Source organism: Phaenicophaeus curvirostris, chromosome 11 (assembly GCF_032191515.1).
Source record: "Phaenicophaeus curvirostris isolate KB17595 chromosome 11, BPBGC_Pcur_1.0, whole genome shotgun sequence".
NCBI lineage: Eukaryota > Metazoa > Chordata > Aves > Cuculiformes > Cuculidae > Phaenicophaeus > Phaenicophaeus curvirostris.
In genome coordinates, this window is record NC_091402.1 from 2,959,877 (window position 1) to 2,984,363 (window position 24,487).

Below are 24,487 nucleotides of genomic sequence, written 5' to 3' on the forward strand. Positions count from 1 at the left end.
CAGGCTTGACATCAGGAAAAGTTTTTTCACAGAAAGGGTCATTGGGCACCGGAACAGGCTGCACAGGGAGGTGGTTGAGTCACCTTCCCTGGAGGTGTTTGGGGGACGGGTGGATGAGGTGCTGGAGGGCATGATTGATGGGAATGATTTGATTCAATGATCCAGTGTTTTTTTTCCAACCTGGTGATTCTGTGAAATGCTGTGGAAGTTAAACAAGAATACAATAGACATAAACAGCAAAATTTACTCCGATGTTCACCCTTGTTTACTTCTGATGGAACCTTATTATTTATTTTGAAGCCTGATAGTCTGTTTTTTTAAAAAAAAACTCTCTTTAAAAAGGCATTATTCTCAGTATTCCTTTCTGCACAGTTTTTGTCTCAATAGACACCATCTACAGCTCGCAATAACTGTGTTTAAAACCATGCATTTTACAGCATTATAATGTTTTGTTTCTTCAGTAGCTTGTATTGCACATCCAGGAGGACAACCCTGTGTTGTATTGGCAGAATGTTTTTTGGCCTTTCTCTTTGTAAAACCCTGCAGCAGGTGTTGCCCTGTCCTGGCTGCCAAGTGCTCCCATCGAAAGAAGCAGGTACACTGCATCAGGTTACCAGCTCTAAGAGCCCAAATCAGCTCTTTGGGTGTTAACAACAGAGAAACGGTCAGAGTTTCCAGGGGTGGGATAATCCCAGGTGCCAGGCCTTTGGAGAGCCAGTTTGTGAAATCACGTGCTGACTTTAAACACCATCCATCACTGGGAGTTGTGAGCATTGGGCTGCTGCAGCTGGGAGAGAGATGTTTGGGTTAGCAGTGACGGTGAGCACGTAGGGTACGTGCAGGAAGAAGGCTGAAATGGAGATGAATGAAGGTGGTTATCTTCTCATCTCTTACTCGACCTTGCGTGTTTGAAAATTCTGAGTTTTTATTTGTATTTCCTCAGTAATAGCGTTTTCGTTGCTCTGTCCCCCTGGTCTTCATGCAAGGTATTCAAAGGCTTGACATCTAAGGAATGCGAGAACCATATACTTTAAAGGTTTTCTCTCTGTGTTCTAGGCTCATGGTGGAAGTGGGAATTTCAGCTGGTCCTCTTCAAACCAGTCAGTTGCTACAGTGACAGTCAAAGGAGTAATGACAACTGGAAGTGATATTGGCGTTAGTGTGATTCAGGCAATTGATGTTCAGAATCCGTTGCATTATGGAGAAATGAAGGTAAAACTAATTTTTCCTGACCACTCTTGAGTGTGGCTTCTGGGAACAGCAAAGAAGCTGAGAATGGCATAGGCATCCCCCTTCCCAAAATGTTCCCAAGAGATCTTCCTGCCTGCCCTGTGGCAGGTTAAGTGATCAGAGTGTGGGCTTCTGGGAATTCAAGCTCTCTCTGCTGTGTTAACTTTACTCACATTTTTGCCCCTTCCTGATTTCCTTGGCAAGTTTTTTTCCTTGTTGAAAGTTCTGAGTGCAAAAACGAAATCGTGATTTGCTACTGGCCTGGTCAGCTAAGCAGACAAGCCAAACTGAAAATGTGTTCTGCAGGGGAAAAGGTGGGTGTTTGCCCTCAATATAAAATCGTAACAGGTATCAGGTTGTTTAAGGTAGTCCCTTCCTGGAGAAGTGGCTGAAATGTTAGACAGTGCCACATAGTGAATCTAGATACCAAAGTTGGCCAGGAAAAAATTATCTTTTATGAAAATTTGGAGAAAATGGAAACAAACACCTCCCAAGAGGGATTTTGCGGTCGGTGTGTAAGTCATGCCCTACTCTTAGCGTTTGGTCAGGGGGATCAGTGTGTAATACAGAGTGAAGACAGTACAGGAATCTATGTAATAGGCCCACAGGAAATAGTGTGCAAAGGTAAGTGAAAAGGCTGCTCTGGTTAACACTGATTAACACCATAAATCTACATTCTGAACTAATTTCTTTAGAATGTTATTGATTTGGTACTATCACCTTGTGTCCTCTGAACGCAAATAATTTTCCTCAACGAAAATGTGTCAGAGCTTACTCTGTCAAGTTGTTAAGAACTGGCAGACCTGTAACATAGAATCTCTTAGGTTGAGAAAGACGTTTGAGATCATCAAGTTCTACCGTTAACCCAGCACTGCCAAGTCCACCTCTAAGCCATGTCTCTAAGCAACCCATCCACACATCTTTTAAATCCCTCCAGGGATGGGGACTCCATCACTTCCTAGATGCTAAAAGTGCTCCTATGGTGTTTGTTCGCTGCTGGGAAGCAGTACTGCTCCGCTGCCTCCACAGCTTCAGGCATTTTAATCTATGCTTTAACACTGTGATGTGTGGAAGGAGCTAAGTACTGGAATGCAAACCTGACAGAGAAGAGGAAATTTGCTGCTGACTTGAGAAAAACAGAGTGCCGAGCACGCGTGACTAATCTGGAATCCAGCGGCTGTGTTTGTCTAACTGCACGGTCATAAATGAAATAGGTTTGTTTATGCCAAGCCGATGCTATCATGGCTGGCAAACAACCTCCATCTGGCTGAGGCTTCGTAAAGGTGACGGTCCCATTTCTGAGGGAGCATAGAAGCTGATTTAGGAAGCATGTCTTGCAGGCCCTGGAACAGGGCACCTTACTTCCAGGTTACGTGTTTGTGTTGTGGCAGCTGGTGAGGAGGAAGCCGATCGCATCGAATAGACGTCCGTTAACTCTATAAAATACCTCATAACTTTTAAGTGTTCCCATGTGCAGCGCTGCTGTAATTGTGCTGTGCTGCTGTCGCACCAGAGTCCCTTTTGACAGAAGTGTTAAAAAACACATGTGGTCAAGACTGCCAACTCTGTCCCATAGTGGAGAGCGTGCTAAGTAACCAGGTGTCTTTCCTCTCTCTTCTCTTTTAATATGTGTGTTTTGGAAAAGCTGTGTCTAACCAAATTTTACTCCAAGCAGCTGCATCCACTAATGCTGGGGTTCTGAGGGGCAAATTGTCTTGGGTTTTGTGCTCAGGTTATTTACGTCAGTTCTGTAGAATGGATTGGAGAAGTACTGAAAATCATGCTTTAAAATAATGACACGAATCAAAATTTATGCAGAATTTAGTTTACAGACTTGCTCTGAAGTTATTCTCTGGACAACCCAGAGTGCTGCTTTGTAGCAGTGTGACAGTTACTAGCAGGAGACACAGGAATGAAGATTTTCAGTTTGAACTTCTTATCCTCAAACATAAGTCGAAGCCTGAAGACGGAACAACTACTTTTCTCCTTATAAGCTTTCAGAGCAGTGTGTTGCACAATCTGAATAGGTTATTTTTGAGTGCCTTTATTCTTGTGATAGGAATTGTGTTCTTTGTCGAATAACTTCTAAGAGTTCTATTTACTGACCTCAGCAAGCAAGTTTTAGGGGTGGTTAACAAGGATTACAGTTTTAACTCTATACCATATGGTTCAATAATCTGTCCTGAAGCTGCTTGCAGATGGTTAGGAAGTTAAAGTATTGCAAATGAAAAGCTTTGATCACCTCGATTGCTAAGAAATATGGAGTCTGTGGCAGTTTCTTTAACGATAATGGAAAAAGTTGCAAGTCAAATAATGAATGATGCAGTTAAGGCTTGTTCATCGATGAATCGGCTATGGTAGCTTGAAAGATGTATTTCTGCTGGGCTTATTTCCAAAAGTAATCTTTTAATTTCTAAAGTCTGCTACAGGTTTGTGGAGTTCTGTTCGCACCTCTCTGTCCTGTGTTTCTTTCCTCCTTCAGGTGTATGTCACTGAGCCTAGTGGAATGGAGTTCTCACCGTGTCGAGTTGAAGCACGTGTTGGCCAAGTATTGGAGCTGCCTCTGAGGATTAATGGCCTAACAAACGTTGAAATGGGTGAGACGGTCCCGCTGAGTGACTGTTCACACTTTGATCTAGTGGTGGAAGTAGAAAACCGTGGTGTCTTCAGGCCACTTCCAGGTGATTTGACTCCCTCCCTGTTCTGAAGGTTCAAATAAGGTGTTGCGAAGTCATACGTCCTCTTTAAATCACTTGTTTCAGTTGCTGCATGCAGTATTCTCAGAGCCACTTAACTTCAGAGGTGGGGATCAGAGCAGTTTTATTGTGAGGATGTACTTACTTTTTTATGCAGAACTTTCCTTTGGTATTTTTGACGTTTTGAGGGACAATGAAAGCATTCTGGCAATTATTTTATTGGATGGTGTATGGCATACCAGGTGACTTTCTATTGTTACCGTATTTGTAATGCATTTCTGCAATGAAGCTGATGGGTTTCTCATAAGGGGCCCACGTAGATGGTGTTTTGAGGTATCATTGGAAGATTAGCAGGAACATTAGGATTAATAATACTTTCAATTCTACAAAGACACGATTCATTGTTTGATCACGAGGAACCAAGACAAGCTGCTACTTAAATTTTGCCCAAGCTCTGTCATTGTTAAGCTCACTGATTTAAGAAATACCTCTTGTCAGGTTTAAGAGCATGGAGGTTGCTTGTCATTTTCAAAGATTGATGTTAATGTTGCTGGGCTAAGTGGACATGGAACGATGCACTTGTTCCTGTGTTTATTGAATTCAGTATGTTACTCAGATGTGCCATTGATTTTTTTTTCCAAGCAACTCTCGTATGGAAGCACTCTCCTGTGCCGTTGAGCCAGTAAAACCAAGTCTGCGTTGTCCCATTGGTTTGCCTGAGAGGCAGGCATTTAAAATGTCACTGTAGTATGTTGTTTCATTCCAAAAAAAGAGAAAAAATAGATGCCTCCCAAACCCCAAAATGTCCTCTAAGCAGGCAGGGAAATCTCCTGAAAACATGCTACCTTCAGCTGGAGAAATTATGCATCGCCACAGAAGTTGTTCTGTGCAGGGGAGCTTGTGTGACCAGAGACTTTCTGGTGCTTAATAACAAACCAGTTTTATTTAGAACAGAAGATGAAGACAGTAAGAGGTAGAAGTTGACTCACATCACTTTTAGGACAAGTGAGAATAAAGAAGTTTGTGAGACGTGGGTACCTGGGTCAGCATTGAGCTTGAAGCCAGAATGAACGTTTTTACCCATTTAGTTGGAGAACACATCTCTCTGTCTGATGGAAGTGCTTTTCTTGAGAAGAGCCGTGTTGAACCTGCATTAAAATGCCTGAATATTTCTCTCTAAATATGTATTTATGTATTTTTAATTTATCTGACAGGAAGGCTGAAGCCAACTGCTGGTTTTTGTAGTGGAGTCAGAGTGAAAGCTGAAACTCAAGGATACACAGCGCTTGTTGTTAGTTACACCCACGGTCGCATCCACCTCAGCGCTAGCATCACCATTGCAGCTCATCTGCCATTAAAGGTGAGTCTGCTCTCGCTGTTCCTAAGGCAATACATTGCTTAAAATATCTTTAAATGACAGATAGCAAGTTGGTATGACAAAGTAAGTATGTTTAAAAAAAAATGAGGTGGGTGATTGATCGATGGGAAAGATTATGGGATGTTTTAGGGAATTGTGTTTTAACCCTTCCTCTGTGGTGTTTACGTGTAGTGGCATTTGTCACAAGCCAACAATTGAGGAGGCATCCTGCGATAGCAAACTAACGGATTCTTGCAACTTCTGAGGTGGGAAGTGAGCTGGATAACCTTGCCAGTTTTCAGGCTTGTGGCATAAGTCACAATTGCTGTCATCTGAACAAATGTGCAGGGCAGGAACAGGAGTCAGCTCTCCTCGAGTGAGGATGTGTATCTTGTTTTGCACAGCACACCTGAATTAGGAAATTATAGTTCAGCAGATTCCAGATGGATTGAAAATCGTGTGACACTAACGGCTTGTTTCTTGACTGTCCATTTTAACTGAATGATGAGTGGCTTAATAAGGTGGTAAGGGGGCAGTCACAATTCTGAGTCCATGATGGCAAGTGGAAAAAGGCCCGGTTTATCTCATGATTTCCACTTTCATAGTACATAAACTGGTTTTCGCAAGGCAGCAAAGCTGATTTCGCTATATGGCACTGAAAATATATGATTTTTCAGTAGAAATGGGAAAAAAATATTTCACTGCTGGACATTTCAATAAAGAAAACAGGGGAAAAAAAAAGTGAGTACAGGGTCAGTATATGGAAATAGGAAACAGGATGCTTGTGTTGCCCTTGTCTGCAGAGAGCCAACACCAAATCTGCAAAGCTGAAGTCTGCTATAATTTACTGTAGCTCTTTTTCCCCAAAGTCTGGAACAAAAGTTTGCGTGAAGAGTGCAAATTGGGGAGTGTAATGATGATTTTACTTTTAAATTTGCTTTTCTGTCTAAGACCTTGAATAGCAGAGTACAATTATTTGAAGCTGCTGAGACATCCTGAGCAGTGTGTATAAACTTTCTGTTATCAGCAGCAAGGTGAGAGGGTCTAGGCCCTTTCACTCAGAATTTTTTGTATGTGTGGTTTCATTCACATTTATTAGCAAAGCCCCTTGAGGTATTGTAACACGTTTTTATATATGATGTTAAATGATCATAGAATGGTTTGGGTTGGAAGGGAGCTCAAAACCTATCAAGTTCCAACCCCCTGGCCATGGGCAGGGACACCTCCCACTGGATCAGGTTGCTTAAAGCCCCATCCAACCTGGCCTCGAGCACCTCCAGGGATGGGGTAACAACAGCTTCTCTGCGCAACCTGCCTACCTCACCACCCTCATCATGAAAAATTTCTTCCTAATGTCTAATTTAAATCTTCCCCCTTCCAATTTAAAGACATTTCCCCTCATCCTATCACTACGGGCCCTTGTCAAGAGCCCCTCCCCAGCTTTCCTGGAGCCCCTTTCATACTGGAAGCTGCTCTAAGGTCTCCTTGGAGCCTTCTCTTCTCCAGGCTGAACAATCCCAACTCTCTCAGCCTGTCCATGTATGGATGGTGCTCCAGCCCTCGGATCATCTTTGTAGCCCTTCTTTGGACACGTTCAAACAGTACCATCTCCTTTTTATGTTGGAGATTCCAGAACTGGATACAGGATTCCAGATGGGGTCTCATGAGAGAGGAATAGAAGGGCAGAACCACCTCCCTTGACCCCCCTGGGCACAAGGAGGGCAGATGAAGTGTACTTAAAACAAATAAATAAATCTGTCCTTAGATATCACTATCACAATGAAGAACTTTTTCTTTGAATAGTGGTTTCCACACTCTTTTCCCTCCTATCTGTAGAGTGAAATATTTATGATGCCCAGAAATGGAAGGCAGCATTCTTCTGTCAGATATCTAAAAAAAACCAAACCAAAACAAAAAACCACAAAACCAAACCCATAAAAAGTGGGAGAAAGGCAGGCAGGAGGAGTCAGAGGGCAGGCAGACTAAATCTCATAGTTTTCCACTGGTTTTTTTACCTTCCTATTACAAATATAACAAGGGAGTAAATGGGAGGAAAGAGGAACATTTATGCCAACCCTTCCCATGCTTTTTTCCTCTTCCTACGAAAACACACTTATGAAGAAGAACTGAATCATCACGTAAACTGCTGTTTCTTTCTTTTTCCACTCCCAAGGAATAGGATATTGTGGAGCACAAGCTACAAATGCTTATGGTGTAATTAAGTGTCAAGTTAGTTTCCGTGGTGATAAACAGCACAAACTCTCTTGGTGATGCACATCAGTGTAGAATTTCTTTTAGAGCACTGAAGTAAAAACTGTGCAGGAGACTAATTATGCACAGAACTGTGCTTGGGAGAGCACAGCCAGGTGAAGTGGATTTAAAGACTAAAATTTGTCATCATTTCATTAATTTAAAGTACCATCTATTTAAAAAATGTAGTAGAATACTGTCTCTCTGATGTGCTGAGAAGAGTACATTCAGGGTCTTTCTCTTGCTATAACTCTTCATTTGAGAGATGTGATTGGAATGTAGTTAAAACTGTTCTTTGGATTCATGGGTTCCATTGAATACAATCCAACTGGGCAGAAATCTTCTAGGTGATGCTAATGATTTTGGTACAGCTCTGTTCTTAAATAACTGTGCTTACAAAGCACTGTGGGGAAATTCACAGGCTAATCAGAGTGACAAAGATACCTCTTCCATTATGAAGGAATATTCTTTTGCAAAGTACAACCAAACCATGTATAAATAGCATCATTAATTTGTTACTGTCTTTCGTTACAGATTATTGATCCTCCGTCTATTGCTTTAGTGACGCTGGGTTCCTCCAAAGATATGTTGTTTGAAGGAGGACCTAGACCATGGGTACAAGAACCTTCCAAGTTCTTCAGGAACATCACTACTGAGGATGCAGAAAGTGTTGATCTGTCTTTATTTGGACCTCCCACATCTCGAAATAACGTCCAGCACTGGCTTAGAGTGTCTTGCAAACAACTGGGAGAGCAAGTAAGTGCTAAGGCAGTGGAAAACAGGTTTCAGACAGGTTTATGATACTGTAGACCTTTTATATTGCAAGTAGATTTTATAATACGCCAGTAAAAACTTGGGTAAATGCATTGTTCATGCATTGTGATGCTGCTACAGGTTGTAGAGCGAGCATTTATAACGTCATTATCAAGTGGTTTATGATGGGTTTACTGCAGTATGAAGCCAGGCACAGAAACGTTATGTTGTACAATGTGTTAAACAGATCCTAATAAGTGCAGCTTCAGTTTCCATGAATAGGATCACAGCAGAAGGTTACTGCAGTAAACTATGTCCTCTGTTTGACCTGCTTCTCTTAACCAAGTTACCTTCCAGTGTTATTCTGTTTATTCAAACAAATGACAGCCAGATGAATTTACTGCTCTGATATTTGTGCAGTCTTTGTGATAGTGGCTGCAGTAATTTTCCACCTGGTCTTGTTTTCTGTGACATGCAAAAGTGATTTATCCTGCTTTATTCACCCTGGCCAGTTTATAAAGCGTTTAGCTTTGTTTTAATGGTTTTCTCCTGTAATTCTGCAAAGTCTAAGCAATTTGGTGAGGCTGCCAAATTGTTTGACTGATTTCTCAGTGGATCCTACAAAGTGCAGCTTTTTTTGTTAAGTGCAAATTCAGAAAGGAACAGCTTTGTGGTGTTGTCTCTGACTGTGCATACGTTGGCCGTCTGTCCTCGCTGTTGTCCAGGACCGATCACATCTGTGTGGTTCTGGCTAGCACATGGATGGACAGGGCAAGTAACCAGAACGCCCCCAGCCTGCTGGGGTCGCCTTTCTGCGTCTACACCCTCTTGGTTTTGTTGAGGGTGCCAAACAGAGTGTAAAACAAAACATAAGATGTTCTTAAATGAGGTGAAGTGCCTGTAAATATTGTCTATAAATGTTCTGTTCTCACTCTGCAAGAGAAACATCTGCCTGTCTGCTTTTTAAGTTACAGAAGATTTGTTGTTGAATCAAGTTTGATATTAGTAAATGTTAATATCTAGGAGAAGCTCCCAGGAATAGTACTTCGATAGTGGTGCACATTTCAAGGAGAGTTCTCTACCTCTTTTTAGATCTTCCTGATTCTTAATAGAGCTGTAAATGCCCAAGAATCATATTTTCACTTATTCATTCTGACATCAGTGTGTCACACATCTGTGAAATCAAATATGCTTGGACTCAGTAGTCCTTTTCTCTTTCCTCACTTGCCTCTTCTTGTAATTATGCAGTTCATTACCTTAACAGTTGGAAACAACCCCACAATCACCAACCCTTTTCCAGCGGTTGAACCCGCTGTTGTCAAGTTCATCTGTGCCGTCCCTTCACGACTCACTTTGACTCCTGTTTATGGAAGTCCTCAGCTGGATCTCGCCTGCCCTTTGCTGCAACAGAACAAGCAGGTGGTAAGTCTGTAAAGTGACAGGAAGAGAATATGTCCTTATAACTGTGAAGTCAGTAATTAGAATTCCACATAAAGAACCTAACTGCTGCAAGAGTAGCAGTAACTTTGGTGTTGTGGGTCATGCTGGTGTGGTGGCCTGTTTCTGCAGAGAGTGGCTGTTTCTAAGGAAAGTAGAATCAGAGAATCATAGAATGGCTTGTATTGCAAGGGACCTTAAAGTCCATCCAGTTCCACCCCCTGCCATGGGCAGGGACACCTCCCACGGGATCTGGTTGCTCAAGACCTCATCCAGCCTGGCCTTGAACAACTCTAGGGATGGGGTAGCCACCAGAGCTCTGGGCAACCTGCCTGCCCCATCACCTTCATTGTGAAAAATTTCTTCCTAATGTCTAATCTAAATTTTCCCCCTTCTATTTTAAAGCCATTCCCCCTCATCCTATCACTACAGGCCTTTGTCAAGAGCTACTTACAGCTTTCCTGGAGCCCCTTTCAGCACTGGAAGCAGCTCCAAGGTCTCCCTGGAGCCTTCTCTTCTCCAGGCTGAACAACCCCAACTCCCTCAGCCTGTCCTCCTAGCAGAGGTGCTCCAGCCCTTGCGTCATCTTCGTAGTCCTCCTGTGGACCCCTTCCAACAGTTCCAAAGTACTTTTTCCCAACACCACTTCATCTGAATCTAGCTATTCCACTGAGTATAGAGAAACATGTTTTTCCTGTACTCTTATTATTACATACATTGGTGTTTGTGCATGTCTAATTAGTAAAGGCGCAAAGGCTGCTGATGTGAAGATCACTGCGTAAGCATGGACAGTGCATGCTGTGCAGTGACATCAGCTGTATTCAGCTTTGCCAACCTGAGTGACAATAAGTGAACAGTGCATATGTGTAGATTACCAGGCAGGAAGAACTTTCTTCTCCAACCTAACGAGTGAACTAGATGATCTTTAAGATCTCTTCCAACCCAAACTATTCTATGATTCTGTTGTCTGCTCAGTAAACTCTGTGATTTGTCATCTTAATATTACTGGCTGATTATTAATGTCACCCTGCTTTTGTAAACCTGCAGCAGGGATTGAGTTGATGAATCATTTTAAGTAACTTCTGTGTAATAACAGGACAAGAAGAAGTTTTTTGTGTATTATAGCTCACTTCAGATTTCACCTGCTTTTCCAGTTCTGTTGTGTGTTCGTTGGACTCCATCAGTACACTGCTATCACTAATCATGAACACTACAAGTTTGAGCAATGTCTTCTGCTCACCAGCAGTATTTTTGATGATTTGTTTGAATCCCAGAGACAACATAGTTGAGCTGTGAGGTTCAATTCACTGGCTAAAAAACCCATGCAGACTCCCACCCCCAAACTTGCAGTTCAAGTACAGCTTAATGACTTGGCGTTGATGGCTCATTTCATGAACATTACTCACGTAATGGGTGTTAGAATAAATAAAATGGAAGTTGGCATACATTTTTGTTTCTTTTAGGGATTAAAAAGTACTCTTGCATCTGTTCAGTTCAAAGTATTCATTCTTTTTCAGGTTCCTGTTTCAAATTATCGCAATCCAGTATTGGATTTGGCTGCATATGACCAACAGGGCAGTAAATTTGATAACTTCAGTTCTCTTAGTGTTGTCTGGGAATCAACAAAAGTGTCCTTAGCTACTGTTGCACCTGATATGCCAATGGAGCTGACTCTGAAAGAAGATGGAAATGGTCAAAAGAAAATGCATGGTACGAATTAGTTTAAATGAGCATTTCGTTATTTGAAGTAGGTCAGGATTAAATTGATTTGGTCATGTCTGGGCTTGATTAAAGAAACTCCTGTAATTGCACTCGTTTCAGCTTATCCTCAACAGGCTTTTTAAGCGTGCATTACTTAAAAACAAAACCAGAAAGGAGCAAACCCAGTGCCTAGAACCTTTCTTGAGGTTTGTTTAGAACAATAACAGAGGAGATGAGCAGTGTAATTTCATCTTTTTCTTCTCCATAATCACCTTTGTTTGACCTTTTGTTTGATTCTAGGCTTACGAACCATTGTAGTTCATCATCAGTCTGGAACAGCTGCTGTCTCTGCGACTGCGACAGGATACCAGCAATCCCATCTCAAGGCAGCGAAAGTGAAAATGCCGGTACTCGGAACTCTGGTTTGTTGTTGCTTATTTCCTGATAGTGTTTAATCGAGACTGTTCCTGTGTATTTATTTCCTCTGTGCATAAGAATATAAAAACAAGAAGCTCTATAGCTGATTCTGAAGACAGAATCATTCCATATAATTTTTATACTGTTCATGTCTGTTCTTGCTTTCTGTTGCACTATGTTCTGCTCTCCAAACCGAATACATCCAGTTCTTTTTGATTGTGAGGTTTGGGGTGGTTTTGTTAAACCATCTGGGCAAGGGGATTACAACAAATTGTTTCAGTTTTTTAATTAATTGGTACATCTCTGCTGCTGGTCCTTCATCAAAGCAAACGTGTGCTTCATGCAGCTGGCACTGGGGACAGTAAATGTTATTTATATGGCAAAACTGGGGAGAAAGGTTCTGCATCAGCAAAGCAAACGCTGGTGCATATCCTCATATGGACCATGTGTAAAATCTGGGCTTGAAGACATTGGTCTTATAGAAAGCAGAAATTACTCATTTGTACAGTGCCAGCTGTAAGCCTGGGCTCTGATTTTGCAAGTCATTAGCCACTGCCTGAAATACTTCAGTTTGTAGATATGCAACGTAGGGAAGAACAACATTAAAATGTAGGCAGCATAGATGTAAACGGATGGCAATTTTCTGCTAATGTCGCTTTAAGTGATATATGTAAAGCAGGTTTCAGCCAACGGAACAACCTGACATGCATAGTAACTAGCCCTCGAAACATCCTGCTGCACTAAATTGAAATGCTGTTTAATTTTGTTAAGTAAGATTTAAGTGAGTTTTGACTCTATGCTGTTATGCGTCATGTACCATGAATACAGAGTTGAGACAAAGGAGCTGGGCATTACAGTATTTTTCATTCAGAGAAGGTAACAGATGGGCACTAACAATGTGAAACACCCCATAGCCCAGATTTCTGTCGGTATGTCCGAGGTTTGGCATCTGGATGATGAATTATCTTGGGAAGATCTGTATTATCAGTTGGTTCTTGCCTTTTCAGTGAGATTTCCAGTCTGCTCTTGTTGGAAAGCGTGATGTAGGTACATTTTTATGGAAGAATTTGGCTATAGCTTAGTCAGAATTACTAGATGAGAGGCAAATTTACTTTGCCCCCGAAGATATTTGATTCTGTATCATTTTTTCTCTTAAGAAAATTGAGATGTTATAAGAGCATTTGGTGTTCTGTAATAATTTTGTAATTTTTTGATCCTGCTGCACCTTTGCTCTTTGTTTTGGTCAAAGGTGTAGAGTATGGCAGCATGTCCCATGTATGACCTTACCTGTACAAGGGAGCTGTTGGCTGAGCCGATTTCTAGGTCTTGTGGACACCATTAACCGAAACTTGTCCAGCTCTGGCTCTTAGATCATCTGCTTTAAGCATCCTTAAGCATATAAGAGACTTGCACTCTTTTCTGACTTTCAGTTTTTGCTCTGATGGCTAGAATTGTTTCTTGCAGCGTGAACCTCTTCTACCAGTGTCTGCCACTGTTGAACTGATACTCGTGGAAGATGTCGAAGTGAGCCCCACCGATGTTTCCGTTTACAATCACCCTGACATCCAGGTAAGCAATGATTCTGTTACTTACTTCCAGTGCTTAAATGGGGCCTACAGGAAAGCTGGGGAGGGGCTCTTGGTCAGGGAGTGCAGGAATAGGATTAGAGGGAACAGTTTTTCAGCTCTAGAGGGGAGATTGAGATGAGATCTTAGGAAGAAATGTTTTGCTGTGAGGGTGGGGAGGCCCTGGCCCAGGCTGCCCAGAACAGAGCAGTGGTGGCTGCCCCATCCCTGGAGGTGTTCAAGGACAGGCTGGATGGGGCTTGGAGCCCCTGACCCAGAGGGAGGTGTCCCTGCCCGTGGCAGGGGGTGGGACCGGATGGGCTTTAAGGTCCCATCCCACCCAGACCATGCCATGATTCTGTGATTCTATGATTCTTTCTAAATGCAGGAGAAAAACATGAAAAGTGGGTAAAAACATGGGGAAAACATGTGGGTAGGAATACCAGTTTTGGCAAGGTACTGGGAAGATACAATCTAATTCTGGGTGCTCTTCTGGTTTTGCAGGTAAAACTTTTCATCAAAGAAGGTTCTGGCTATTTTTTCATCAATACCAGCATTGCAAATGTTGTAAGAGTGGCTTATGAGGATACTGAAGGTATTGCTTTGGTGAGTAAAGTGTTTTGGGGTTTTATGTCTTTTTGGCAATCTCAACCATTCTGCAGTTCCATCACTATTGGTTGTTTTCCAGTAGGCATCGGTAGAGAGGCAATAACTGAATCTGGGATATGTCTGCCGGTCACAGTCAAGTTTCAGGCAGGGGATCTTTTGTGCTGACAATTTCAGGTGTAGGGAACTGTTTTGTTAGTTGTGACACATGTATACTCTATACAAGAGAAAAAACAGCACCAAGTTGTTCTTTACTTATAACACTATGGCCATAAAGTGTTCCTGATTCCATAAACACAAGATGAAAAATAATGTGGCAGAATTATTCAGAAGTGTTACACAAATAGGAAGTGGTTTCTGTAACCAAATAATAATGGAATATTTATTGTAGGCCGGTACTGAGACCTTCAAATTATTCTTCCAGTGCTAGTTCAGGATAATTTGCTATCACAGTATTTCATCGTGATTTTGTGATTACATATATATCAAAGAGTTTATTTCTGATCGCCCTATTAAGTTTTTAACGTGTTTTTCCACGAAAAGTTGCAACTGCACTACAGTTATGCTTGACTGCATCCAGGCTTGGGATACGAGATGCATTCTGCAGTGAACAATAAGCAAACTATCTGCTTGCATTGTAGCTTTCATTGAACAAGGATTGGGAGTGACACAAGTTATTTTAAAGAGCAGTCTTTACAAATACATAATTTACAGATTTATAATAAATAACACTGATGAAGTGAAATAATGATGATAAAGGTGGATTTTTTTGTTGTTGTTAAGAACATATAAAGCATTGGTGAAAGGTTTTTTTCTTCAACTGTTGAAAGTGTAAGGTAAAGTGGGAATATTTTTTCCAGCAGAGCCAGCTAGGCTCAGAGGTGGGGAAAAATTAGAGTTGAGCTTGTTTTTGTTAATTGTACTGGGTTTCAGTTCTTCATAGTTTGTCAGTCAGATCTCCATCGTGGGTTTAGCGTGGCTTTAACTGAAATACTCATGCTAATTTTGGAAGAGAGCAGTGAACTTCAGCAGAACAATGCCAGCAAGATAGGCTTTGTGATGTACAAAAGGAGATTTATTTTAACTACCTGTCAGATTAAAGGACAGAAAACTCCACTTTTTAAGACATTGGAAAACCATTGACTGGGGGAACCCACAACATAATCACCCACATTTTGGAAGTTTGTCAGTCCTGCACACACTGTGCTTGAGCTAAATCCCTGCACTGCCTCCGGGTTTTTCTTTCTGTGGCAGCCAGCAGAATGCTCGGAGTAGAAAATGAGCAAATTCCAGTCTGTTCCAGGATGATGCCATGGCAGGGAGCAGTGTAGCCAAGCTGATGCAGGATGGTTTGCCAGTAAAGTGCTCTTAGAAAGTAAATTCAAGTTCTCTAGGGCTGTGATAGACTTTTTACTGGGGCTACCCAGGATAAATTCTATGCCTTTTACCCTCGTTTTGACACAGCAGCTTTTCTGGGTGTGGGCAGGAGCATGAGGGAAGAATGGACAGTGGCAAATGGCGATATACAATGTGTCTTTGGGAGCCGTGGGATGCCTGATAAGAGATGAGAACAGGCAGGTGGCTGGGACAGGAACAGTTTTCTTAAGCTCATAGAATGTCCTGAGTTGAAGGGACCCACAAGAATCATGAAGTCCAACCTTATTTTCTCTGGTCTTCTAGCCCAAACTGAGCCCTGTTACATCTTCCTGCCTTGGTCGTGCTGGCTACCTCCTCCTGGCTGCAGCCCATCTTTGCTTTCCTTGGCTGTGTGTTAATACGTGCTCCCAACACCTGTATCAGCTGCTTGCTTTGGGAACTGCTGCAGTTCTGAAAGCTGATAGCTATTCAAACTTCATATTCCCTTCTGCTTTGGGGCAAAAACCAGAGTGATGCCCTCAAAGAAGAAAATGTTGACTCTTCCCACTGCTTTTCCTTCTGACACCTGTAGTGCTGGCAAAGAATGCTGTGGATTGTAGTGTGAATCCCTTTGAACTGGGGGCCTGGCTTTCCACCACCCTGTAAGAGGAGGCTGAGGGGAGACCGCATTGCTCTCTACAAGTACCTGAAAGGAGGTTGTAGAGAGGAGGGAGCTGGGCTCTTCTCCCAATTACAGGGGACAGGACAAGGGGGAATGGCCTTAAGCTGTGCCAGGGGAGGGTCAGACTGGAAAAAAATCAGGAAAGAAGTTTTCACAGAAAGGGTCATTGGGCACTGGAGGCTTCCCAGGAGGTGTTCGAGTCACTATTCCTGGAGGTATTTACAAGATGGGTAGATGAGATGCTGAGGGACACGGTCGAGGGGCATGAAGGAATGGTTGGACCCGACGTTCTAAGAGGTTTTTTCCAACCTAGTGATTCTATGATTGCGTCAGAGTTCATCTTCATAAGCCAGATGAGTGCACAGAATAGGGCATTGACACCTAGAGCGAAGGGACCTGTGAAAGTGGAGAGAATAGCTGGGATTGGCCTGAGGTGCGTGGCCAGGGCAGGCAAGCTGCACGAGAATTCCGGAGATGATGTGAGCAGAGTGTGGATGCACAGCCTTCAGAAAGTGTATGGAGAGGAGTTGAGGATCGGTGCCTTGATCTGAGAGGTTTGTTCCTTCGCTCTTTGATTCTTGCTGTATTCTGAGAAGTGTGATGTGTACATTCTTTGTATAAGAATTAATGGAATATTAATAATGCTTGTATGAAAGAAATTGCAGATTTGTCCATTGCCCTCTTGCTTGGGAAGATCTGCCACCAGGTTTTGGCTGTTCGTTCTCTTTCAAAGCAATAACTGTAATGTATGAATCTTGTAGGAAGCAATACCGATGCTTTATAAGCATAGTCTCAGTGTCTGAGGTCTTGGCCTCTTATAGTTTTGGGTTTCACTTCATGAAGAAAATTTTGATTGCTCTGAATGAGTTGTGGTGGGTTTTTGTCCTTCCAGTAACAGAAGGAGAATTACAGGACGCCAGACTGCTTCTCGATTATGATAGGTTGATTTAGCTGCTGCCCAGAGGCTGTTTGCCCAATACTATGATACTTTTTACATATATTTTGTAGTTTTACTTTTAATTAAGTGGAAGAATTATCTGCATCTAAGGTTTGGAGACTTCTGCATCCAACCATGTCTGCCCTGAAAGTGATAGAAATGTTATCCTGTGAATGACAAATGAAAATAAGAAGTGCTGTAATAGAATTTTCTTTTGGCATTGCAGGTGCATCCTCTGCTTCCAGGGTCAGTGACTGTAATGATTCATGACTTGTGCTTGGCTTTTCCTGCGCCAGCGAAAGCTGAAATTTATGTATCTGATATACAGGAACTGTACGTCCGAGTTGTTGACAAGGTTAGTGGGTTTGAAACCAGCATTGTTAGGTGATTCCTTGTGCTGGTCATGAACATAAAGGCAAGACCTGTACAAGATGACATGATACAGTGGTTAGGGCCCTCTGCCGCAGCCGTGTGACCTCAAAGGAATGGTTTGATCTCCCTGTGTTTCTGTTTCTCGCTCCCAAATTCACCTTTTAACTTATAAGTCTTTCAGAGTATCCATTGTCTCTTACTTTATGTTCTGTGTGGCAGCAATCTCAACTTTTGCATTTACATAGCAATGTTAATTCATAATTTATACGAACACGCTAATTTAAATTTGCTGTCGTTTAAAGTGCACGAGAGCAATTCTTTTAGGAGTAGGTTTTTGCCTCGAGGTTGTTTTCCATATGTCATCTTTTTAAAATGAACAAAAGAAAAAATTCCAACTCACTTTACTTGCCCACTTGCGTACATCTTATACAAAATAAGTGTTGATATTTCTGGATGTTTTAATTATGCTCTTGCCAGCTGAAAGACCTGAATTCATTTATTTAATTTGACGCTAACCATAGCTGGCAGGGATTAGTCTGTAATATCAGTGCTAATCTAACCTTGGAGCTTTATCGCTAATACCCTACTGAAAGCATAATAGAAAATAAAATCAAAACTTTTATACTAATAAATGAGAATGGTTTAAATGAAGAATGACTGGATATGACTGTGTTTCAGGTGGAGATTGGAAAAACTGTTAAAGCTTATGTCAGAGTTCTGGATGACTCCAAGAAACCTTTTCTGGCGAAATACTTTGCTGTCATGGATCTAAAACTAAGGGCAGCATCTCAGATTGTTTCACTTGTGTAAGTTTGTGGGGTTTTTTAATCTGCAAATTGTTTATAGACAGAATAAGCAAACAGAGGGTGTAGGTATTGACTTGGAGGCATGGCTGTGTACAGTGATCAAGGTTTTATTTATTTTCTTTTTTGTAAAGTTTTAATTACCTGTTAAATGGTAAAAAAAAATGGTGGCTGTTAGGCAAATTGCCTAAACTAACAGTCTAAATCTTATTGGCTGATATATGAGCCTATTTTCATATGTATGGTTGGACTTGAAGGTCCCAAAGGTCTTTTCCAACCAAGCACTTCTACGATTCTGTTGCTATAATGTTTTGTGGAGCCTTATGCATCTTGGAAGCAGTGACTTGGCAGATAATATCAGGTGAAGACATACCTGGTCTTATCAAACTCATTGTTTGTTACTTAACCTTTTAGAAACTGATAGGCTGACTCATCCTATTGCCTCAAAGCTCTATATTTTCCAGACTCTAAATGCAGTGATTACAATCACAGAAAAAAGGAGTTTTAGACTGTTGATTTTTAGTGTTGAGACAATCAGTAAAGGATGTTCTGCTGTGCATGGCGTGGTGTGCAGGTGTGTTTGCCTACACCATGCTGTGCTGCTTCGCTTTATCTGTCCTGCTCCGGTAAAGAGTGTCAAGGAATGGAACCAAGGTTCGTGCCACGATTATCTGTAGTGGTCAAACTGTTAGTGGGCTCCCTCGCAGAGATTTGTCCTGTTCCAGCCAACACTCTGGTTTCATTTGCATTTCAGGTATTTCGTTTTAAGATAAAACACAGGCTACAAAGAAGCCATTCTGTGATTTTACACATAGAAATGTGGCGTTTGCCTTCGTTTCACTTAAGACGTGGTCACTTAGCGCTCTGTCACAAGAATGACTATGCATTAAATAAATCCTTCGTGTTTGTTGTTCATGTAATTGATGTGGTGAACTTCTCTGTTACAATGTGTTTCTTCACTACAGCCCACTCAGTGAAGCTCTCGATGACCACACTGCTGCTTTTCTCGTGCATGGGATGGCCATCGGACAGACCACTCTTATGGCAACTGTTGCTGACAAAAAAGGACAAAGGATCAACTCTGCTCCTCAACAGATTGAAGTAAATAATTTCAGATAAAATATATTTGTAAACACAATCTGTGTTATGACAGAACACAACAGCGTATTGTAGCTAATTTATGGTATAGTCATTAATTTGGCAGAAAAATTGTTCTGTCCAGAAATGATCCAAATGGTAGTTCATTTCAGATTTCATGGTGGTTTTTAGCTGTTAAGTTTCTTCGTGCTCAATTTACTGTAATTAAGCAAGTGAAGACCCGGTCTGTAATGTTTTGTGACATAATTTATCTGATTGAAATAGCATGAGGACAAGTGTTTGTATCTCTGTTTTTAGGTCTTTCCGCCCTTCAGACTACTGCCAAGGAAAGTGACCCTAATTATTGGGGCCATGCTGCAGGTAAGGTATCTTCTTACATAGTTTTTCTTTTGTAATTTCTGTTTTAAAATAAATGTATGTAACCTAATTTTCAAGAGTCAATATTGAACTTAGCAGTTTAACTGCATTCGCACTGACTGCTCCTCCTAACAGGAATAGTTTCATTCTTGAGCCAACTCCCATTTTACCGTATTGTCAGATCAAAAGGTTTGGATTTATTTGCGTCAAGGGAGTATCAGCTTTTCCGGTGTTAAAATACCAGCACAGCATTAATAAATCCATCTCCTCCGTGAAATTAAGCATAGTGGGCTACTTCTACAAACCACAACACAAAGCAGAGCTGTACCCTGTGTGGTGAGAAAAAAGTGAGGTACTTTGTTCTGAAACTCCCTGGGCTGTAGGTAGCAGCAGCCTATTACATTCTGTGAAGCACACAGTCCACTTTGTTGCTTAGCTCACGTATTTCCCAGTCCAACATCATGCAAGGACCAATGTGCAGGAGAAATAAGCCCTCAGATGCCTCAGGGAAGGTTCAGTCAGCATTTTGACTGTCGGGGGTCAGAGCAATCCCCATTTTCAGTACACGGTGGGGGATGGTGTGATTGAGAGCAGCCCTGCAGAGAAGGACTTGGGGGTCTGGTTGATGAGAACCTTGACATGAGCCCGCAACGTGCACTCACAGCCCAGAAGGCCAAATATGTCCTGGGCTGCATCCAAAGCAGCATGGCCAGCAAGGCGAGGGAGGGGATTCTGCCCCTCTGTTCCTCTCTCGTGAGACCTCATCTGGAGGATTGTGTCCAGTTCTGGAATCCCCAACATAAGGAGATAGAGCTGTTGGAATGGTTGCAGAGGAGGCCACAGAGATGATCCAAGGGCTGGAGCACCTCCCATCTGAGGACAGGCTGAGTTGGGCTTGTTTAGCTTGGAGAAGAGAAGGTTCTGGGGAGATCTTATGCAACCTTCCAGTACCTGAAAGGAGCTTACAAGAAAGCTGGAGAGGGACTGTTCATCAGGGCTTGTGGTGATAGGACAAAGGGTATAAACTGGAGAGGAACAGATTTAGACTAGACTTTAGGAAGAATTTCTTCTCTGTGAGAGTGGTGAGACAGGTTGCCAAGGGAAGTTGTGGCTGCCCCCATCCCTGGAGGTGTTCAAGGCCAGGTTGGATGGGGCTTTGAGTAACCTGATCTAGTGGAAAGTCTCTGCCCATGTCAGGGGCATTGGAACTAGATGATCTTTAAGGTCCCTTCTAACCCTAACTATTCTGTGATTCTATGATTTTGTTACTGAAGAAGTTGTGGTGCTGAGCAGGGGAAGGACTATACTCTGGAACTTTAACCCATCAGATTTTTATTCTGGTTAATTTTAGTTGTTCTGTGTGCTATTAATGATAGATCACTTCAGAAGGAGGCCCCCAGCCTCAATCAAACATCATTTTCTCCATCAGCGATGAGAGGATTGCTTCAGTGAACAGCACCGGACTTGTCAGAGGAATGATGGTTGGGAATGGAATGGTTACAGGAGTCGTGCAAGCTGTTGATGCAGAGACAGGGAAGCTTGTTGTGGTGTCTCAGGTAATGTTTTAGGATGCTGTTTGGAGCTGAAAGAGGCTCTCTAACTCATGGGTTTGCCTCAAAAGGGGCAAATATTCTTTTTTGCATTAGTAATGTTACCTTGTGCGCTTTCTTGGTTTCATTAATGAGATGAAAAATTCGTGTGTCTTAATCCCTGGCCTGTGAATGCATGTGCTGACACTGGTGACACTTCCAACACAAAGCTAAACCTTGCTGTACATTAAAGTTCTACTGGTAACTCGGGGAGACTTTATGAACAGTCCGTTAGGTAACTTTAGAATTGATTAGCCAATCTAGAAAAGCCCATCTAAGAAAGCCTTTCTAAAACAGGAGGAGTCTATCCTTGCCTTCATCACCATACAGTTCAGCAGCTTCTTTTGTCAGTAGAAGTCAGAAAATAATGGTTGCTGAAGGAATGTCTTGTCTCTTAAGCTATAGGCAGGCTGTATAGAGAGCTGTCATTTCGTGCTGCGGTTTGCATGTGTCTACAAAGTTCAAGCAATAAATCCCTTGCATTCCATCGAAATATCTCTTTGGATAATTTCCTGCTAGCTGAGTGTAAGGAGGCTGTTGAGTAGACCTATAAGGGAGCTCAAGTCCCTGAAGCTTGCATGAGACTAAGAACAGTAAAACTTGGGCCAAATCTTACAGCTCTTCATTTGAGGTCAAGGCAGGACAGCTGCTGCACAGCTTGAAAGGGATCACCACAGGCCAAGGGGAGGCAAAGTCATCTAAAAAAATACATATCTATATGTACGCTTTGTACTGCCCTGGTGCTCTGGCAGGAGGCAGAGTGAACTGTGAAAGCTAAATCTGCTGCCCAGTGATGTCCAGGTCTGACCTTTCCTCCCCAGTGCACAGTAGGAATGAAAACTTACCAGGAATGTCAGCATATAGGAAGAGGAGACACCAGAGTAGCCTTTTATTCTTCGTTGTCCTGTTTGCTCCTTACCATTCGCATTTCCTTTTAATTCTCTCGATGCCCGTTACCCACTGGAATTGTTCATCCCTGGTGGAGCACTATGATCCAGGTCCTTGCTGTCAGTTCCCTCTTGACTCCATTGCTCATGTCGCCAGTAATTATGATCAGAGCTTTTATTTTTTTTTTAATTTAGGTGGCATTTTTATTATAAATGCCTATTGATTTCCAGCATTCATGCTTTTGTTGTTTTTTGTCCTACTGAGTTACATCCCTCTATATTTTCTGTGCTAAGTCCCATGCATATCACATGGCAATCATGATTAGATAACAGAAACATATCAGATAATTCCTGAAAGTGAAATCTAGTTCACATTTGACAAGTGCTTACAGTGTCTTTCCTTCCTCATTTTTAGGACAAAGTGGAAGTTGAAGTAGTACAGCTAACAGCTGTTAGAATTCGTGCGCCGATTACGCGGATGAAAACTGGGACACAGGTTAGTTAATTTGTTGTTAGTTTTTATTGCCTTAAAATTTTGACCTGCAAGCTGTGTCCATTCTGATAAAACCACTTGAGGGTGGTCACCTGCTCTGAGGAGTCCCACTGCTGCTGCATGAATGAGTGGAGAAGATCCAGAGCCAAATATATTGGAACAGAAATCAGAACAAGTTTACCTTGTACACCAGCTTGATTGTCAGAAATTCAAGCCATGTTGAAGCAGCGTCGTTTGATGTGGAGAAGAGTTCTGTCATTTTCATTCTATTAGAACCATAAAATCATGGTGTGTCCTGAGCTGGAAGGGACCCACAAGGACCATTGAGTCCAGCTCCTGTCCCTGCACAGGGCAACCCCAACATTCACACCGTGGGGCTGAGGGCATTGGACAAAGGCTTCTGGAGTATTTTCAGGCTTGGGGCTGTGAATGCTTCCCTGTGAGCTGTTCCAGTGCTCCATCACCCTCTAGGGGAAGAGGAGTTGTTGCACTGGAGTCTCTCTTCCTTTGAATGTTAAACATTTACAGTTGGTCTTCTATGACCAGAACAGCAGATACTTATTAAAAGATAATTTGAAAAGTACTTTTTAAGACTGTATTGCCACCATGAGTTACTAATTCCAGAACGGTAGTGGTTCTAGCTAACAGGTCCTAGGTGAATTAATTGCTTTAAAGATAAAAAATAAAAAGTTGAAGATCCCTGGTTTGTGTTCGTATGTTAAGTTGTCTTAATTTGGAGAATTGGAGAGGGAAGGCTGATGTCCAGAGCAGAGGAGAGATCATCTAAACAAAGATGTAGAAAAGATACAAGTGTATAACTTGACTAAGATGAAGAGATGGGACAAATGAACTCATCGGAAAACCGGTGCTTGTTTTGAGTAGAGCACATAGCAAATGAGAATATATTAAAATGTACTTTTCACAAATAGCTGGTTGTTCTGCTTGATATATCCTTGCAACGTATACAGCAACCAAAGTGTTCTCTCCGTAAGAAATGCCTCTCTTGATTAATGAATTTTAAGTTTCATTATGGTTGCTCTGTGCAGGTTTGGTTGGCGTCCTAGAATTACCTAAAAAAGTTGGTTTTGCTGTTTGTAGATGCCAGTTTATGTGATGGGCATCACCAGCAGTCAGACGCCTTTTTCATTTGGCAACGCGGTCCCGGGGTTGACGTTCCACTGGTCTGTCACAAAGAGGGATGTGCTGGATATCAAGACAAGACACAGTGAGGTAAAGAGTGTGTGTGTGTTTGTGTATGTGCATGTTTGTGTATCCTGGGAAGAGGAAACAGCCTTGTAATGGGAATTGAGAAAATATTGTTCCTTCCACTTAAAGCCGTTGTCAGCATCGGGTGTGGTTTTTCCTCTGTATCAATGTCAACTCTTTTCATGACTAAAAATTCACTTTCTCCTCTCCAAGGCTTCTTTTCAGATTCCTGCAAAATATAACTTCGCAATGGATGTTTATGGCAGAGTAAAGGGAAGAACAGGCCTGAAAGTTGTTGTGAAGGTCCTTCATCCTGCAGCCAACCAGTTTCATAATGCGGCAAGAGAACTGTCTGATGAAATCCAAATTCAGGTATAATCACGTTCCTCACAGCTGGTGCTTTAATATCTATTTCAGATTTGAATTCAAGTCTGTATTTGAAGTTAGGAATTTGAAATGCAAAGAAGTAGTTCCAGCTTTGATTGATCTTTGAGCCCTTAGTATAATGTTCCACTGTTTGGAAGGCTCCCAGTTCCCCAAGTGCTGGCAAGGTTTACACTGAACAGTCACACACGGCCGTGAGACCAGAATGAAAATCAGGCATTGGTGGTTGTTGTAGAGCACCTGAAATTGAGGTGACTTCTGTCTTATGGATAAGCAGTGTTAGAGCAGTGAGAGAACCCTACTGCTCTAGT

At 42.1% G+C, this 24,487-nt stretch overlaps 1 protein-coding gene across 2 annotated transcripts in view; it reads left to right on the top strand.

The window, feature by feature from the left end:
- The window catches only part of NUP210 (nucleoporin 210), a 72,156-nt gene that overhangs the window by 28,313 nt on the left and 19,356 nt on the right, over window positions 1-24,487 (top strand). For both annotated transcript variants that reach the window (XM_069865644.1, XM_069865645.1), the window contains exons 12-28: window positions 1,057-1,212; window positions 3,713-3,911; window positions 5,141-5,286; window positions 8,068-8,289; window positions 9,535-9,708; window positions 11,241-11,433; window positions 11,725-11,831; window positions 13,306-13,410; window positions 13,911-14,012; window positions 17,214-17,342; window positions 18,038-18,165; window positions 19,128-19,263; window positions 19,558-19,620; window positions 20,994-21,173; window positions 22,509-22,589; window positions 23,685-23,816; window positions 24,006-24,164. In XM_069865644.1, coding sequence (XP_069721745.1) covers window positions 1,057-1,212; window positions 3,713-3,911; window positions 5,141-5,286; window positions 8,068-8,289; window positions 9,535-9,708; window positions 11,241-11,433; window positions 11,725-11,831; window positions 13,306-13,410; window positions 13,911-14,012; window positions 17,214-17,342; window positions 18,038-18,165; window positions 19,128-19,263; window positions 19,558-19,620; window positions 20,994-21,173; window positions 22,509-22,589; window positions 23,685-23,816; window positions 24,006-24,164 — 2,412 coding nt within the window. The remainder of the gene's footprint in view (window positions 1-1,056; window positions 1,213-3,712; window positions 3,912-5,140; window positions 5,287-8,067; window positions 8,290-9,534; window positions 9,709-11,240; window positions 11,434-11,724; window positions 11,832-13,305; window positions 13,411-13,910; window positions 14,013-17,213; window positions 17,343-18,037; window positions 18,166-19,127; window positions 19,264-19,557; window positions 19,621-20,993; window positions 21,174-22,508; window positions 22,590-23,684; window positions 23,817-24,005; window positions 24,165-24,487) is intronic.